The 19,183-nt window shown below is 47.1% G+C and overlaps 1 protein-coding gene and 1 long non-coding RNA gene across 2 annotated transcripts in view; one reads left to right on the forward strand and one right to left on the reverse strand.

The window, feature by feature from the left end:
• LOC118082970 (cysteine-rich venom protein TEL1-like) overlaps positions 1 to 12,061 on the reverse strand; it is a 31,986-nt gene extending 19,925 nt beyond the window's left edge. The window contains exons 1-2 of the mRNA XM_035110872.2: positions 12,002 to 12,061; positions 9,703 to 9,810 (exon numbers count right to left, since the gene is read on the reverse strand). Coding sequence (XP_034966763.1) covers positions 9,703 to 9,810; positions 12,002 to 12,061 — 168 coding nt within the window. The remainder of the gene's footprint in view (positions 1 to 9,702; positions 9,811 to 12,001) is intronic.
• LOC132591865 (uncharacterized) overlaps positions 3,672 to 19,183 on the forward strand; it is a 40,120-nt gene continuing 24,608 nt past the window's right edge. Inside the window, exon 1 of the long non-coding RNA XR_009557267.1 lies at positions 3,672 to 3,696. This is a non-coding gene — a long non-coding RNA (uncharacterized LOC132591865). The remainder of the gene's footprint in view (positions 3,697 to 19,183) is intronic.

The raw sequence follows: 19,183 nt of genomic DNA on the forward strand, positions 1-19,183 counted from the left end.
GTGGTTCCGCTCCTTCCTCCTGGGCCGTGTTCAGAAAGTGGTGGTGGGGGATGAGTGTTCAGACCCCTGGGCGCTCACTTGTGGGGTGCCTCAGGGTTCTGTCCTCTCCCCCATGCTTTTTAACATCTATATGCAGCCGCTGGGAGAGATCATCAGGGGGTTTGGGCTGGGTGTCCATCAGTATGCTGATGATACCCAGCTCTACCTCTCTTTTAAATCAGAACCAGTGAAGGCGGTGAAGGTCCTGTGTGAGTGCTTGGAGGCGGTTGGAGGATGGATGGCGGCTAACAGATTGAGATTGAATCCTGACAAGACAGAAGTACTGTTTGTGGGGGACAGGAGGCGGGCGGGTGTGGAGGACTCCCTGGTCCTGAATGGGGTAACTGTGCCCCTGAAAGACCAGGTGCGCAGCCTGGGAGTCATTTTAGACTCACAGCTGTCCATGGAGGCACAGGTCAACTCCGTGTCCAGGGCAGCTGTTTATCAGCTCCATCTGGTACACAGGCTGAGTCCCTACCTGCCCAGTGACTGTCTCTCCAGAGTGGTGCATGCTCTAGTTATCTCTCGCTTGGACTACTGCAATGCGCTCTACGTGGGGCTACCTTTGAAGGTGACCCGGAAACTACAACTAATCCAGAATGCGGCAGCTAGACTGGTGACTGGGAGCGGCCGCCGAGATCACATAACACCGGTCCTAAAAGACCTACATTGGCTCCCAGTACGTTTCCGAGCACAATTCAAAGTGTTGGTGTTGACCTTTAAAGCCCTAAACGGCCTCGGTCCGGTATACCTGAAGGAGCGTCTCCACCCCCATCGTTCTGCCCGGACACTGAGGTCCAGCTCCGAGGGCCTTCTGGCGGTTCCCTCATTACGAGAAGCCAAGTTACAGGGAACCAGGCAGAGGGCCTTCTCGGTAGTGGCACCCACCCTGTGGAATGCCCTCCCACTAGAGGTCAAAGAGAACAACAATTACCAGACCTTTAGAAGGCATCTCAAGGCAGCCCTGTTTAGGGAAGCTTTTAATGTTTGATGGATTTCTGTATTTTAGAATTTCTGTTTTTTTGGAAGCCGCCCAGAGTGGCTGGGGGAACCCGGCCAGATGGGCGGGGTATAAATAATAAATTATTATTATTATTATTATTGCAAACAATTCTTGCAAATGCTCTTTTGAAAAAAACCAATAGCATGCAAATACATGAGTTTTAGAGGGGAGAGTTTCTTTTTAATGCTGAGTTTCCATACTTTTCAGTGAAGAATGACCCTCTGAAAATTAACCTTGTGCTACTCATGTGTACATGTTAAATAATTTCTGTCAGGCAGTGACAACTAGCTTGGCAATATTTAGCCAATCTTTTCGCGCTACATTTGAAGTGTTTGAGCAATTCCTCACAGTGGTCATAAAAATCGACATACAAGCAGGGGTTGGCTGAAATAGATCGAACAAAAAGAAAAGTTAGATACAAAAGGAGAAAGAGAAAGCAAAAACACACCTCCTTTTATCTGCCATTTATCTATCTCTTGACTCTGTGACTTCGGTCTTGCAACAATCCAGGTGATTTATCCTTTTTTCATGCAAACTATTTTATGTCAGCGTTACCATTGACGGTCACTAATTACCTAAAGAAGTCTGGACACTGAGGTCCAGCACTGAGGGTCTTCTGCTGGTTCCCTCACTGCGAGAAGCGAAGTTGCAGGGAACTGGGCAGAGGGCCTTCTCGGTAGTGGCACCCATCCAGTGGAACGCCCTCCCATCAGATGTCAAAGCAGTGGCGAACGGTGCCGCTTGGCTGCCTGGGGCAGCACCCCCTGGGGCGGGGCGTCGCTCCACAGTGCGCATGTGTCCTGACGCATGCATCGTGACATCACGACCCGCGATGCGCACTCCAGGGCGAGCCAGGATGGACTGCGCATGTCCACACATATTTGATGAATCATTGTATATTAATATTCTGCTGGGGAAACCCAGCCAGATGGACGGGGTATAAATTTTTATTTTTATTTTTATTAACTGGTCAAGAGGCCCAGTTTATTTTAGGAAATTTGGACATTCACAATGATCTCCCAAAGGGCCTTGCTTAAAGTTCTACTCCGATACAAAGTCCATTCCGAATAAAGCCTTATTTGTGGCTGTAAATAAATGCTGGGATTCACTCCCCAGGGCAGATCTCAGCACCGGGCGATGAGACAGCTATAGATGCCTCTTAGAAAGACCACTAGCATTCCATTCACAAAAGTTTCTGGAGTGCTTAACTATATCTAACACAAATTTCAGAGTCCAGAGAAATTGCTTTATACAGTGGTACCTCTGGTTAAGAACTTAATTAGTTCTGGAGGTCCGTTCTTAACCTGAAACTGTTCTTAACCTGAGGTACCACTTTAGCTAACGGGGCCTCCTGCTGCCGCCGCACGATTTCTGTTCTCATCCTGAAGCAAAGTTCTTAACCCAAGTTACTATTTCTGGGTTAGTGGAGTCTGTAACCTGAAGCGTCTGTATCCTGAGGTACCACTGTATAAGTAACTTACTGCAGAGTTTATCCTCACAGCTGGCAGGGCACGCTTCGCACGATGGGCCTCTTTTGTAGGGTTCTGCTAGTTTGCCTTCTATGTTCCCACTGAAATCACAGAGCCATAGTCAGAGCATGAAATGTGGGCTCTCATGGGGGGGAAATTAAGAACACTGTATTCAAAACTGATAGTTACCCACGGCAGAAACGGCACAGGTAGAAAAAAGGGGAGGTACTCTCTGGGCAGTAAACAAGTGCACATCCAACTTCATGTGAATTGTACCAAATGAGCTGTGGACATAAGAGGGGAAATACATCAAACCAGGAAACCATATAGAATTACATTTGAACACTGAGCACTTTTAAGATATGAAAAGATTAACTTTCTGCACTTAAAAAGAAAAGGCCAAAAAAAAAAAAATCAGGGCCGGCTCGCCCATTGGCTCTAGTGGCGTGGGGCACCATGGCACCTGGGCTCTCAGGGGGTGCTGAGGGGCGCCCCAGCAAGTGGGGGAGCTGCGCGGCGGCCTCCCTTTTCCCTCCGCCAGCCGCGCCGCTCAGGGGAGAGCAGGGAGGTAAGCGAGCGGAGCAGGGGCTCTAGGACCTCTCCAGCGCCAGGGTAATCCCTCACCCCGACGCTGCGTTTCATTGGTAGAGGCAATGAAACGCAGCACCAGGGTCATCCCTGTTGGCGGGAAGGCTGTCAAACTTCCGAGGCCAGGAGCTGCGCGGCCTCTGAGGCACCTCGGCTGCTCCTTCCCTCAGCGCCGCCTCATCCTGCAAAGAAGGCCACTTCCTCACTCCGGGCCTGGCAGCGGCAGGGCAACAGAGATGCGGCAGGGCCGGCGGTCGCGGGTGTCCTGAGCAGGAGGGCCTGTGGCTTTGGCGGCGGCGGCCCTGCTGGTAGCAGCGCTGGGGGCACTGGGCTGGCTGTTCCTGGGGCAACAGGGTCTGCCAGACTCAGAGCTCGGCAAGGCCGACGGAGTCGCGCTCCCCTTGCAGCAGCCTCCCGAGCTCGCCCGGTGGCTCCTCCGCAGGCGACAAGCCTCCACTGGGTAGGGAAGCAGAGCTGGGTGAGCTGGGCCGGCCCACGCGCCTAGAGCTGAATGCCGCCAAGCAGCGGCACCAGGAGGAGAGCACCCGGAGCCACCAGATCAACATCTACCTCGCTGGCACCTTTTCCCTTACGGAGGTGAGTTCCCGTCCCTGAGAGCCGTGCAGGCCGGAGGGAAAGGGGGGGCAGTGAAAAAATTTTTGCGCCAGGGCGCTGGATACCCTTAAGACGGCCCTGAACCCCATTTCCAATATGGGTTCCATATGCCCAAGTTTTCCCGGATGTTTACAAAGGGAGACATTTTTCCTGCCCGGAGGCCATTTTCTAAGGTAAAATTCTGCCGAATTTGGCAGCCCTAGAAAATATGCATTTCCAGTCCTAAACATTGACACTGTTTCCCTCTCTGCGTACATATAAAACTATCGCACTTCTTTAGATAAACAACAGAGCAACACATCTGATTCTCAAGTGCCAAATCCATTCTGCAAGAAAGAAAATACCCTTGCCATTAAAGTTCTCAGATATATAGGGTTTAAAATATTAAGTACCGTAATGTTCCCTTGTTGAGACAAAAAGGAAGGAAGGAAGGAAGGAAGGAAGGAAGGAAGGAAGGAAGGAAGGAAGGAAGGAAGGAAGGAAGGAAGGAAGGAAGGAAGGGTGATGAGTTGATGGCAGTTGGGTGTCATGAAAATTTAGGGTGTCTTGTTTTGTGGGATGAAACTTTAAAGGTAAAGGTAAAGGGGCCCCTGACCATCAGGTCCAGTCGTGTCCGACTCTGGGGTTGCGGCGCTCATCTCATTCTATAGGCTAAGGGAGCCAACGTTTGTCCGCAGACAGCTTCCGGGTCATGTGGCCAGCATGACAAAGCTGCTTCTGGCAAACCAGAGCAGCACACGGAAACGCCGTTTACCTTCCCGCTGTAGCGGTTCCTATTTATCTACTTGCATTTTGACGTGCTTTCGAACTGCTAGGTTGGCAGGAGCTGGGACCAAGCAACGGGAGCTCACCCCATCACAAGGATTCGAACCGCTGACCTTCTGATCAGCAAGCCCTAGGCTCAGTGGTTTAACCCACAGCACCACCTGGGTCCCTATGGGATGAAACTTTTTTGCAAATTTCTTCAGTGAGGGATCTTAAAAATATGTTTTTGGGTTTGAGGAATTCAAAGTTGCTATTATTTTTCTTATTGGACAACATTTAGCTTGGTAAGTCTACATTTGTTGTATAAGCACGTAAATTGCTTTTGAAAAACCAAGAGATTTTAATTTTATGTTCTGAAAATGTCAAGTAATGCTAAATAATAAAAATAATTGTGTGTGTGTATATATGGGAGAGAGAATATAAGAATAATACAGTAACTGCAACTGGGCAATCTTTTTTAAAACAATTTCTATGCAATTTCACACACATTTTACTTCCCAATCAAAACTAAATTATCTAAATTTAATTTAGTTTAATTTACAGCTTAAATTAAGCTGTAATGGGGAAATTTGTAAAAAGGATGGGAAAATGGAAAGTAAAATAAATAAAATAATAAGGGATTGGAAAAATTCAATCAGAGATGTAACGTAATGGTTAGGAATGCAAACTAAAGAGAATTCAGAAGTCAAGTGATGTGTGGTGATTGGGAAGTTAATCTTTTTTATTTTTCTTTTAACAAATATTTGTTTAAATGATGTACTTTTTTTCTTTGTATTGTATTTTAATGACTTAAATAAAGGTTATTTTTAAAACTAAAAAAAAACAACTAAATTATCTCACCACCAAAGGAACACAAGCGAACAGCAGAGAACCAGCACAAGCAACGCTGACAAAAAAAAACCCACATACATTATATAAAATAGAAGCATTGTCACCTGACCCCAACCCCACCCATCTTCCCCCCATCTACCTCTTTTCCCCTTTTCTTCCCAATGTCTGAACAAATGAAACTGCTCTGTAAAAATGTTACAAGGGACATTGCACATACTTTTGTAAATCAAGAAAATCTTTAATAAAAAAACCTAAATTATCTGAATTTAACCCAAATATCTATTTGTACCTGAGTATAGCTATGAGTGCTTCGCCCCCCATCAGCTGGCAAACTGCCAAACGTGAAGTTCTGTTGTCCGCTGGCCCAGGATCTAATTATGTCTCTCCAGGACACGACAGTCACTGTTTGCGACAGAGTCTCACTGCAGGTCACATCTGCAAGAAGAAGGAATGTCATTGCAAACTCTGGGGCTCATCCAGACTTGCCCATGCGCCCCACCCCACCCCTTGCCTGATCTTTACCGCTGAATCGGAGCAAATGTTTTCTCTGCTTTATTGCTAAAGTGTGGGTTTTCCTGGGGCAATGGCAAAACTGTTGGAGCCCATGCTTGGAAAGGGCAAACAGGAAAATGCTTGGTTCCTGCATTCCAGGCACAGTATAAGCCCAAGCCTGGGTGAGCCCTTTGTTTTGCTTGGTGCAGATTCGTTAAGATTAGCCACAAAACTGACCCTAGAATTTGGACATGTACGGTCATTTTGGTTGTGTGCGCGCACACACCAACACACATACACCGTTTACTCTGATTCCAGTGCATTCGCATCTCTGGTTTGGAAAGGGGTGTAGACATGACTGCAATCCATATTTATCCTGCAGCATTTATGAAATACTGCATTTTGGTGTGTGTGTCCCCCAACTGACTTCATTCTGAACTGAAAGAATGAGCTAGCTGCGTTTCAGTGCACAGCCATAGACCATAGCCAAAAGTTACATATATTGTAGACAAAATAATAATAAAAATTGTCCAGTAGCACCTTAGAGACCAACTAAGTGAGTCAGTTTAGTGTCAATGTACAACCTGTGTACAATGAAATTAGCCGAGTCTCCCTCTCCCCCCCCCAAACACTCAATCTTATTGCACTCTGTGTGGTTGTCGCACCACCTTGCAAGTCAGTTGCGCTATGTTATTTTCCGTTCAACAGCCTAACAGCCCACAGATAGAAGCTATTTTTTATTCTGTTGGGACGACTGATTATACTTCTATATCTCCTGCCCAAGGGTAGAAGATTAAAGAGGGGGTGGCCGGGGTGTGAGTCATCCCGGAGAATTTTTCTCACTCTCCTAAGGCAACGGTCCCTAGCAGACTCTAGGGACAGCCCATGAGATCATGGGCTGTGTTCACCACCCTCTGTAGAGACTTTCTGTCCATGGCTGTCAGGCCAGCACACCGTGCTGAAATACAATGTGAAAGGACACTTTCTATTGTAAAAGGAGTTCATCAATTGTTGTTTAAGATTATTATTTCGCGTGACCCTATGTGACTTGTGAGGAGATATGTAACTGCCCATCATTGAGGAGCTATTGTGAAGGGGGTTGTTTCCCCTTTCTCCCTCAGGCCATTTTCTGCTCAAAATTCCCCCCTCCCCAAAAGAACTGTTTCCCCTTGGCGGGCTAACACACTTTTTATTTGTTGTTTAGTCGTTTAGTCATGTCCGACTCTTCGTGACCCCATGGACCAGAGCACTCCTTCATGGATCGCTGTCTTGTCGTGGCGAAGGGGCTTGAATAACTTGGAGAAGCTATGAGCTATGCCATGCAGGGCCACCCAATCAGACAGGTCATAGTGGAGAGTTTTGACTAAACGTGATCCACCTGGAGCAGGAACCGGCAACCCACTCCAGTATCCCTGCCAAATAAACTCCATGGACGTTTTATTTAGAAAGTATAAAAGAGATGTCTAGTTGACTTACCACCCAATTTTCGGTCCGCTTCGGGACTGCTTCTAAATTGACATTTTGAAGCATATTTTTCAGCACTAGCAGCAGCCTTCTTGCTCCACATCTTTTCAAAGTAAACGAGAGAGAGAGAGAGAGAATACATTACTAATACCACTACTATTTATAAGATTTATTTCCCACCCTTACCTCTAAGGTCCCAGGGCAGGTTACAATCATGTGAAAAACACAGTACAGTGGAACCTCGGTTTATGAGCACCTCGGTTTACGAATTTTCGGTTTACGAACGCCGCAGTCCCATCTGGAACGGATTAATTCACTTTTCATTACTTTCAATAGGAAAGTTCACTTCAGTTTATGAACAGACTTCCGGAACCAATTACACCCATGCTTCGGGTTAAGTACGCTTCAGTTTGAGTACTCCGCGGACCCATCTGGAATGGATTAATCCACTTTCCATTACTTTCAATGGGAAAGTTCGCTTCAGTTTATGAACGCTTCAGTTTATGAACAGACTTCCGGAACCAATTGTGTTCATAAACCGAGGTACCACTGTACTAAAATAGGGTTAAAGAATTTACAATCGGAAGAATAGTGTGGGTCTTAAAATATATCTTATCTGAGGTGTGTCTTCAGCATAAACTGAAAGCTATACAGTGGTGGTGCCGGAATCAACTCTGTAGGCGAGGAATAGCACAGCTTAGCGGCCACTAAAAGAATGCCCCCCATATCTGCTCAAACTGGCAGGCTGCAGAGAAAGCCTGGGCATATGCGCACACGCAACAGGGAAAATCCCACCAGTCAGGTAACTGGTGGGGAATGGGGATTGAATCTGTACTCCCAGCTCTCCTTCAAAAGCAGGAGATTAGCTTTCTTTCTTTCTTAAAATGTGGCGTTGCACAGATATGGCTGCAGAATTGGAGAGGGGAACCCCACTTGTACCTAATGGTACCTGTGGGGGTTCCTATTCAGCTATGGGTGCCTACATGGAAGTCCACCTTGCTGGACTGGAATCCAACCAAATACTAAATGAATATAGTAGGCAGGTCCTTTCCCTTAAACAGCTTAAATCCCAATCATTTTATAATTTCGCTTCGTGTGATACAGTCGAGGCTTTGAAGTCACACTCGTTTTAGTGGAAGAGAATTAAGCACCCTAAATGCAGGTTCATTGCCCCACACAGCAGAGCAGGGGGCCGTATCGACCTGCACAGTCAGCTTTACAGTTTCCACCTGGCTCACAAATGTCTCTTTAAAAAAAGCTGCATCATGGGGACAGAAGCAGAAATTGGAACCCCCAAAGGCTGTTTGGGGATTAAAGTTTCATAAAACAGTGAACTGCCGTCCCAGCACACTGGTGAATCTGCTTTCAAGATTGTGTAGTGTGGGGCAGGGGCAGGCAGAGTAAAGCATTAGAACTGGAGGGGGATAGTTTTGGATGCAGAGCAAGCTCAGATCTGCTGTGCTACATACATACCGCTTCACATGCTGCTAGCCCTAACCCTGTAGTGCTCCCTGTGTGACTTGCAGCATGTTCCCATGGTGTCTGGGTTGTGTTCCCACTCACTTTGTAGAAAAAGAGAAGGATGCTTGCTGGGCTACATGCTTGACTTTGCACCATGCATTCATCCCGGCTAGTGTGTTAAATATACAGTAGTAGTTTAACTTGCAGAAATGGAAACGCATCAATGAATATTGCTGTGTGTTTACAGAAAGCACTTTGCGTTTTGACTGGCTCAATAGCTCATTCCAGTATGTTCTCTTGAGCTCTCATGTGGTTGGTCAACTTTGGTCACATGAGATCTATGACATCACAGACTCTGTTTTGTGTGAGTGAGCTCACTGTGATGACACAGTGCAGGAAGAGGTCTTGTGTTAGGAAGCTGCTATAGACACTAGGGTGAGAGAAGGGTTTGGAATTTTCTCTGAATGTTGCCAGGAGGACAATGTTAATGCTCCTTCTCTGAATGGAGGAGACAAAGAGGTCTCTCTAAATGGAGAGAGAGAGCGCAGTGCAGTGCAGCAGTAAATGGGCTCTTTGAATGGAGCAGAGAGAAAGATTGAAATGGGTGCTGGGTTTCTTCAAGTAACTATGTGGCCTATATAGCAAAGTACAGGCTGAGCACAAAGCCGAAAGTGGGAGCTGTGCTTGGATAAGCATATGTTTTGCATATTCTACTTTTATCATCTGTTCTGCAAGGAAAGCTTTTGAATATTCAATGAGTGTCTGATTATGCTTTAATTCATAACAGTGCCCCATAAGGGATAAGCACGTCACCCCAAGATCAATCCATGCCTAGCTGACAGGGCCTCCGGATTTAAGAACCTGTCACATGCTCAGTGCCCCTTCCCTCCTGTTTCCAAACTTAAGTCCCAAACGCCATAAAATGGAAGAGAGGAGGAAAGAAGGTTTGCTTGCAACGCCACAGTGAGGACTTACCATTTTCAGCATGTTGCTGGCAGAAGGTTTCACCTCCCTCCTAATTTCATTGATTTGTTCAACAATTTCCACCTGCAGCTTTTCATTCATATTAGCCACTATGGGTTGCTGACATTAAAAAAAGGGGGGGGGTGTCAGAGATTTCTTAAGATTTGAAAAATTACACTTCCGTTTGTCATGAGCCTAAAATACAGCAAAATAGTTGATGTATCATTAGAACACAACAGAATGCTGAAATCCTCATCTTTGATACTGTCTGTATCAGGGGTCAGCAAACTTTTTTTGGAGGGGCCGGTTCACTGCCCCCCAGACCTTGTGGCGGGCCGGACTGCGCGTGTGTACACACAAACAGATGTGCGTGCACATGCACTCGGCGGAGGGGGCTTCTCTGTCTCCCCTCTCTCCCCCAGCTCCTCCCCCTGCCCACCTTTGCGCATGGGCTGGATGGCTCTGGAGTGGCGCTGCCAACCGCGGCTCCTGTGCCTGCCCTTGTGAGCAGCGGAGGCTGGCGGTGGAGGCAGAGGTGGAGGGACGACCAGCCCGAAAGGGCTGGCTCCGGAGAGGCGCTGCCCAAAATGGTGCTCAGGCAGCTCAGCCCAGCCCCCTTCCTCCTCTATGCAGGGTGGGGAGAAGCCAGGAGGAGGGAGGGAGGAGACGCCGCAGTGTGTGAGTGGAAGAGGAGGGGAAGAAATGGCGCCCCCCCCCTAAAAAAATGCAGCGCAGGAAAAAAATTAACGAAAAAATAACAAAGGAATCCACACGATACACGGACCGTACGCGGGCCGGATCCTGAGGGCAATTGGGCCGGATCCAGCCCATGGGCCATAGTTTGCCAACCACTGCAAGAGTCTGTATCACTAGAAATCTAACCCAGCCCAGCTGCATATGAGGACAAGTCATATAAGGAAGGAACTGAGCTCTCCCTAGTGCTGTGAAGCAAGGCAGAGGAGGGTGCTTCAGGAAGTGAATTTGCAGGAAGTGAATTTTCAGGGCAATTGAATACTGAACCCTGGCAACTGGAATGGTTGCTTGAGAAGCTTTGGCAAAAAAACTAAAACAAAACCTCAAACCAGCAAAGTCCCCAGCTAAAGGGTGCAGGAGGTGTTCATTGGGTTCACCTTTGAGTGTGCTTCTGCCTAATTTGCACCTCTTGAGCCCAGTAAAGGGTGCTAAAATGGAATTGAGGAGCGCATTGCTAGAAACACTAAGACCAACACCAAAACATTTATAGTAGGAGGTCCTTGGATGACCAGGGAGTCAAAGGTGTGCTAAAGGGGGATAAGGAGATTGCAGAGAAGCCAAACAAACCCTTTCGGAAGATTTAGGGCTTTTCTTATTGCATGCAAAGATGCTCTGTTCTACTTTTTGTCTAAATTTTGTGCTTCCCATTCCCCTGATTAACACATGCACAATTTGCTTGGGCAAAACTCAACAGGCCTAGTCAGTGCTCTGTGTATGGCCTAGGATCCTTGGTGATGTGCTGAGGTTCTGCACCAGAGGGTGACCAAGGACTCAGACTAGTGGGTGTGGGAAAGTTAGAAAACTACTGCTCAGGGGCGAACGAAGGCATTGTGACACGTAAGGCGTTGCTACGTAGGGCGAATGTGCGAAGCTGCACATGCGCTGTACATAGAGGTTTGGCGGCGGCGGCGCTCCAGCGCCATACAGATGGTGCCGGGATCCTCTGCTCGCGGCTGCAGCCACAAACGGAGGATCCTCTACATGCGGCTGTAGCGGCGACGGAGGGATCCCACCGCCATCCATACGGCACTCAAGCGGCACTGGCGGCAAACTGCTATGTACAGCGCATGTGCAGCGGCATTACATACAGCGCATGTACATAACGGTTTGACGCTGGCACCGGGATCTTCTTCTCGTGGCTGCAGCTGCGAACGGAGGGTCCTCCACATGTGGCTGCAGCGGCGCGATGGCTGTTCACGCCGCCACGCGGGGGGCAAGCCCCCGCAGGGTGCCTTCTTGTCACCCCCACCGGACATAGCACCAGGGGTGCGCCGCCACCCCCACCCTACCCCATCGTGAGTCCACTGCTACTGCTTGAGAGTAAATGATGTCCTCACAGCTATGCCACTGAAAACTAGTACGCTTGTGTATCTTTCATATTAGTTCCATGCCTTCTACCACCTCTCTTACACATTCTTAAATCTTTGAAAATTGCAAATAGTGTTAAGATCAGTAAGAAACATGGAGGTGTAGTCTGGAACTCAAAGTAACTGCAGATCCCTAGCCAAGCCATGCCTGACAGATGAAGTCTAAGATTTATAATCTTAAAGAAACTTGCCTTTCCTAGGGACTGTTGCAGCACAGCAGCCAATAGCAGGAGTACAGCTGGAAGAAGCATTTCTGGAGAAGCAAAAATAGTCAGCAAATGTGATTAGAACCTTTTGTTTTGGGGCATCTAATGCAAGTCTGTATTTAGTAGCAAATCCCACTGAATTCAATAGGACCAGCTTCATAGTAAGTATGCTTAGAAGTGAATCCTTGAGGTGGATTCATACAAAATTTTGTCACCTCCGAGGGCACATCCACCATTCTCAGGTCACCAATCAACTGTCTTTTCTGGAAAACCTATCTGATAGCAGGAAGAATGAAGTAAACATCTTTGACCACAACATTAAAAAAAATCCTTCAGTAGCACCTTAAAGACCAACTAAGTTTTTATTTTATTTTGGTATGAGCTTTCATGTGCATGCACACTTCTTCGGATACACACGAATCTGCATGCACACGAAAGCTCATACCAAAATAAAAACTTAGTTGGTCTTTAAGGTGCTACTGAAGGATTTTTTTTATTTTGTTTCAACTCAGACCAACACGGCTACCTACCTGTAACTAAATCTTTGACCACAGTTGACTATGTTTTTCTATCAACAGAGAATTCAGTTAGAAGCTTCTTATACATGAAATATTTCTAATTCCAGTATTATTTCTTCTTCTTCTTCTTCTTCTTCTTCTTCTTCTTCTTCTTCTTCTTCTTCTTCTTCTTCTTCTTCTTCTGCGATCACGCGCAGCCCAGTAAGATTGTCTTCCAAGAATATGGTCTTAACAGTTATATTTATATTATATTTAGGGACGGGAGATACAAATATAGTTTATTTATAGTTGACCACAAATAAAAAGTTACAAAATGTAAAATGTATAGGAACATTAAACAGGGGAAAGAGAGAGAAAGCAATCATAGATTGTTGAAGGAAAATGACAATATCTAGACATTATGCAACTTGCTTAGTAATTAAAAAATTTGAGTCCCCCAATGAAATGATCAAAAGGAATCTGAAGGTTGTCTTGGGAAGGACTGTGTAAGGCAGGCTTCCTCAACCTCGGCCCTCCAGATGTTGTGAGGCTACAATTCCCATCATCCCTGACCACTGGTCCTGCTACCTAAGGATCATGGGAGTTGTAGGCCAAAAACATCTGGAGGGCCGAGGTTGAGGAAGCCTGGTGTAAGGTTACTTATCTTAGGACTCATCCACACTTAGCTTTGCTCCACACTTTCTAGGCTCAGGAACTCTGCAGAAAGCCTGATTGCCATTTGCTCTGATTCTGTAATAAAACATACGTTTTCCCAGGGAAAACACAAGGACAGCAACAACAAACCTCCCACTTGGACACAGGCCTGGAAATCTGGGACCTTTGCCTAGGAAGCACAGAGCAAGAGGAGGTGTGGTTGAGTCCAGGGACGTAGCCAGGATCAAAATTAGGGGGGCAAGTGGCGGGGCCAAGGCACAGGGGAGGGGCCACAGTGGGGCAAGGAAAGCCATGGAGGTTCAGGGGCAAGGGGGCGCCAGGATCAGCCCGAAATTGGGCTGCTCTGACCCCCTCCTCCCCCTCCGCGATCGGCAGGGGCGAGGGGGCGCCAGGATCAGCCTGAAATCGGGCTGCTCCGACCCCCTCCTCCCCCTCCACGATCGCCGGGGCGGGTGGAGGGAAAGCTGGCTTTCCCTCCACCTGCCCCACAGCCAGCAAGGGAGAAGGGAGACGTCCCTTCTAGCCGGCTGGCTGTGGGGCGGGTGGAGGGAAAGCCCCAGAGCCGCGCAAAGCATTTGGCTGGCTTTCCCTCCACCCGCCCCACAGCCAGCCGGCTAGAAGGGACGTCTCCCTTCTCCGTGGCTGGCTGTGGGGCGGGCGGAGGGAAAGCCAGCCAAACACTTTGCGCGGCTCTGGGGCTTTCCCTCCACCCGCCCCACAGCCAGCCAGGGAGAAGGGAGACGGCACCGGGCGGCGGCGGGCAGTGGGGCAGGCTGGCCACCAGCGGCCCTGCTTCTAGGGGGGGCAACTGCCCCCTCCTGCCCCCCCGCCTACGCCCATGGTTGAGTCCACAATTCCTCTAAACTCCTAATAAAGGCTGCACTTCAAAAGTACAAATATCACTTTGTGCTTCTCCACACTTCTGCTTATTTCAATCTTAGAGAGCACAGGACTGAGCGGCTTTTCGTTTTTCTCACTGCCTCCCATGGGAAAACCTGGTGTTTACCACTGAATCGGAGCAAGCGCCAATCCGCAGAAAAACCGGTTGGTGATTCAGCAGCGGAACAAGCAGAAGTGGGCCAAGGGTGCCTCTGCTCAGCCCAAGGACCCCAGAGCCCAGCCTCAGGCAAGGGGGGGGGGAGTTGGGTGGTAGCCAAATGCATTCAGGTATGCCAGAGATAAAGCTTTCCATAATCTGTATTTATGAAAAGATAGCTAGTTCAAATAAGGCATCCCGTTCTTAAAACCCAGTGATTGGGAAGAGCCAGGCTCCTGGAGCAGCCATGCCGTATAATAGCTCTTGCAGGCAGGTCTCTGGTGGACAATACGCTCACCTGGATCATAAATAACAAGTAAGGAGGAGAAAGCTCAACTGAAATAACTTTCAATTTCATTATACAGACAGATATATAAGAATCCATCGGCACATGGAATACAAAGGATTTGGGAGGACGTAAAGGAGGCGACGAAGCCCCAAGGGAATGGAACATACTTTCAGATTAAAATCAGTATACCAGCAACACATATAGACATGCCAAACATACACCTAAGAAATTAAGATTGAACTGGAATATAGGAATTTTAAAGCCATTGGCAGACCATTGCTTTAGGAAGCAGGTTTTCTTCTATCTCTCCCCCCAAATAAAGGCTTTTTACATTACCTTTGGCAGTTCTTTTGGGGTATTTGGAAAGGCTGCAGCAGTTACATGTAAATTGCTTTGGGGAGGTGTATTTATATACAGTATATAGCAGGAAGATTTCCTGCTTTGTAAATGAGTACTACAAAAAACAATATTCAACATCAAGCTGCATTTCCTTATAGTCTTTTATTTTCTTAGGAAGTATGTGGCTGGTATGCTTGCCAGCTCAACTTTGATGGTCTATAGATTTTGTTTGCTTTTGAGTTATATTAAGATAACACACAAAATACCATTAGATTCACCAACCACAGTTTTCTATAGTGAACAGAATTTCAAAATACAAAGTGGGAACACAAATGGTATGAATCCTGCTCAGGCCTCTAACTAGCCTAAGAACAGGCATTTTGAAGTGCTGTGGAGGTTCTCATGTTGAGGTGGAAGGTTTCAAGAGCTCTCTCTCTCTCTCTCTCTCTCTCTCTCTCTCTCTCTCTCTCTCTCTCTCTCGTGTGTGTGTGTGTGTGTGTGTGTGTGTGTGTGTGTTTGCATTTCCTTTCTGTTGAATCATTTATTTTGATCTGGTGACTAACAGCATGTGGAAACCCAACATTTCCTTACTGGTACTGTCACAAGTCATGTTCTCCCAAGTCGAGCCTATGAACTCTGCTCAATATAGGAGCTCCTATTTCTAGAGCATGTTGAGGTCAACCCACCCAAAAGGCCTTGTGATCTTCAAAGAGAGTCGGTAATTCTATGTGGAGTGCAAGATAAGGACCTAGTGACCCATTCATTGCAGGGGGTGTCCTCTTTGGGCTCCAAGGAAGTTCTCATCTTCTTGAGATCTTCCTTGGCTATGTTACTATTAGGGGCTCAAAATGGGGTCTGGTTATTGCCACATAGCAAGTGGGGGACAATTATGGAGTGGGAAAGAGGAAAAATGTCCCTTTACCTTTCCTATCATTCTTTATAGATCTGGAAAGAGAACTTTTTTGGTACACATCCTCCTGGCCCTAATCCCCTCTGCAGAACAATATTAGCTTGCAGGAGTTCAAGCAGGCCAATTCCTGCTCTCTTTCTCACCCCCCTGGAAATATACTCAACTGAACTAACTAACTGAGTTGAAATAACTCAGGTTATTTCAAGAATAATCCACATTTGAACCTTCAACTCCTTCTCACCCAGAGGCAAAGGCTCACTCCTACCAAAACCTTTTTGCCTAAGGGCAAAAAGGACAACCCCCTCCAGCCACTTACGTGGTTGCATGCCTTTCCTAGACTGAAAACAATGGACATATTGAGGTGGTTGGTTAGCTCCAGAAGGGGCTGGGCCATATTTGTGCAATTGGCGGCAAAGGCACACCTCTGAGCACACCACGGTCCGTTCCCAACCCCAGCCTTCCCCCCCCCCGCCCCAGATGTCGTGCTTGCATTGAATCACAGAGATGCTTCTCAGAGCTGGTCTTCCATTCACTGTGCAAACAACCCATCCTCAGCTTGGGAGATGGAGAGGTTGTCGGGGACCTTCTCCATAATTGTGTTTTGCATCAGAAGGAATGTTTCCCCCCAGCTTCATGTAGCAGAAGAGGATGAGTTTCCCAGCTGACATCTCACCAGATCAATACAATACAAGCAGCACGCAAGGGCACAAGATTCAATCAAGTTTCAATCAAGTATTATTAGTACAAAAAGAAAACAATAAGAGAACCATGTACAAGTGCTGACACAGAAGCCAAAACCAAACGTCAAGCAGATAGCATATACAAATAAATACCGAAAGGCAAACCAGTCTTTATGGTCTTTGAGGCTATATAGCGGTCAGCAAAGTGGCAGCAGGTCGATGGTAGACAGGCTGCCGGCGTTTTTCGCCTGTTTCGCCCATATGACGGGCTTCTTCAGTAGTTTCTCCTTCTGCTTTCAGTTATGTTTAATGCATTCAAATTCGTATGAAACCACTTATCTTGGTTTAGGCCACAATGCTCAAGTTCTTTTACACAAGGTTCTCTCATGCGGCTTTGATACATTTACATATTCAAATTCTTATGTTCAGAGTTTTCTTAGTTTGAGCATGTATTGACTTAGTTTGAGCATGTATTAGTCACTTTTGTTTGCTGCTGCTACCCCCCGTTTCTGTTTTGGATACACTACTGCCCGTTTAGAGTTACTAAGAAAATATAACAGGGATCTAAAGCATAGTATGCAAAGAAATACCGGTAGTGAAAGAAATATAAAGGATTAACATGTATGTCTAAACAAAGAAGGACATTAATTCATTCTAGTCATGTGTTTCTAAACTTGCATGTGTAAAGTCATATTGCAAAGATTAGCTGAAACAAATGATGCTTAGATTGAACAAAGTGCTCTTTTCAACATAAAGCTGAGTACCTACGAACATAGTTCAATGTACCTAACTGAATGGTTTCTATCATCTCTGAATACGCCATAAAGCCTTGGCATCATAAAATAGGAAATGGAAATAAGCATTTTATTGCTTATCAAAAGAACCTTTATGTACAGAGTGCTTCCACTCAGTCCTCCAACAATGAGAACTGAATGTCCAATCTGGATTCCATCTTTTTAGTTCTGACTCCACATTTCCTGTGGAGTTAGTAGATAACGAGAATCTGAAGATCAGGACCTTTTTGTTTTTTGGAAATATAAGCATAAGGAATCCTTGTCTGCCTCATAAAATCAAGTAAGCATGTAACTTATGGGTGGAGATGTCCCTCCCCTCTCTGGCAGCTGATATATCTCATCTTGGTTACTGAACATGTGGGTGCGCAGGAGGTCCACTGACAGTATCCCCACCCACAGGTGTCAACCCCAAACCACAAGGAAGGGCCTTCTAAAAGTGGGGAGAAGACAGGGGAGGAGCTGGCCCAAGGGCCAAGGCCCAAGAACCCACTCTGGACCTGTAAGGGTGACTCCCTACAGGGAGCCAGCCCCCATCATCCTGACGTCCACCTCGTCAAGTACAGAGAGCACCAGTGGTTCTGAAGCAGCCAGAGGGGGAGGAAGAGACTCAGAGGGGGAGAGAAATCAGAGTGGGGAACAATGGGAAAGCTCGGGGGCGGAGAGATGCAGACAGGGGCTCAGGGATGTTGGAGAGCCAGGGCACCGACTGCTCAGGGAGGAAGCTAAAAGGGCATCGCTCCTTCCGGCGCAAGAAGTAAGGAGAGCGCCGCAACGCAGGTCAAGGGGGCGGCGTTTTGGCGTGCCGGATTCTGATTCGGGATGAGAAGTCATGTTTTAAGCTGTCTCTACACTGTAAATAATTAGCACAATAAACATCTTTGAAGACAATCTGGACTCAAGCAGAGTTGCTCTAGAGTAGCTATGACGACCCTCTGACAGGACCCAACTGGGATGAATGGGGAAGGCCCAAGTTTCTCGTCATATACAAATTCAAATACATGCAGGTGTGGGCTCCTCTGGTCTAATTTGAAGTGTGGGGTGGATTAACAGCTGAATAATGCTCAAAATGGACAGCGTCCCCTCCCCCAAAAAAATATATCAGGTAAACCCAAATTTACAAGGGGAAGGATTTCAGACTGGTGATATTTGAAGGCAATGTTACATGGACTATGCAAATAAAATAAAACACAAACAGCTGCAAACACACAATAAACTCCGGGGTGGAGTTTATCCTCCTACAGGGCAAGTGGGACCCATAAGTCTCTGTGAACTAACCTCTCCCCCCCCCCCCCCCGGCTGCCAAATTTCATAGTAGTGAGCTTCCCCTCCCCTTTAATAGATCTCCCCATCCTACTCAACAGTGCCTTTTCCCTTCCGCCCTTTGTGTCTCCCCTCGCTTCCAACTCCTTTCACCAAATTGGTGAGAAAGTCTATGGCAAATTTCTGTGGTGAGCACTGTGCTCCAGCCACTGCTGGCCTTGTCCTCCCCAGAGTCTACTGTATGTTTGCAAGTTCTTTACATTCCCATTTGATTTGCATAGTCCACAGTACATTACTCTCAAGCAACATTTGAAAGAGGAAAACATGGATTAACAGCTGACTAATGGCTCTGTGGTTTAGACCACAGAGGGCTTGCTGATCGGAAGGTTGGCGGTTCGAATCCCCGCGACGGGGTGAGCTCCCATTGCTTGGTCCCTGCTCCTGCCAACCTACCGTAGCAGTTCAAAAGCACGTCAAAGTGCAAGTAGATAAATAGGTACCACTCGAGCAGGAAGGTAAACAGCGTTTCCATGCACTGCTCTGGTTCGCCAGAAGTGGCTTAGTCATGCTGGCCACATGACCCGGAAGCTCCCTCGGCCAGTAAAGCAAGTTGAGTGCCGCAACCCCAGAGTTGTCCGCAACTGGACTTAACAGTCAGGGGTCCCTTTACCTTTAATGTTCAAATGT

This window comes from Zootoca vivipara, chromosome 3 (genome assembly GCF_963506605.1).
Source record: "Zootoca vivipara chromosome 3, rZooViv1.1, whole genome shotgun sequence".
NCBI lineage: Eukaryota > Metazoa > Chordata > Lepidosauria > Squamata > Lacertidae > Zootoca > Zootoca vivipara.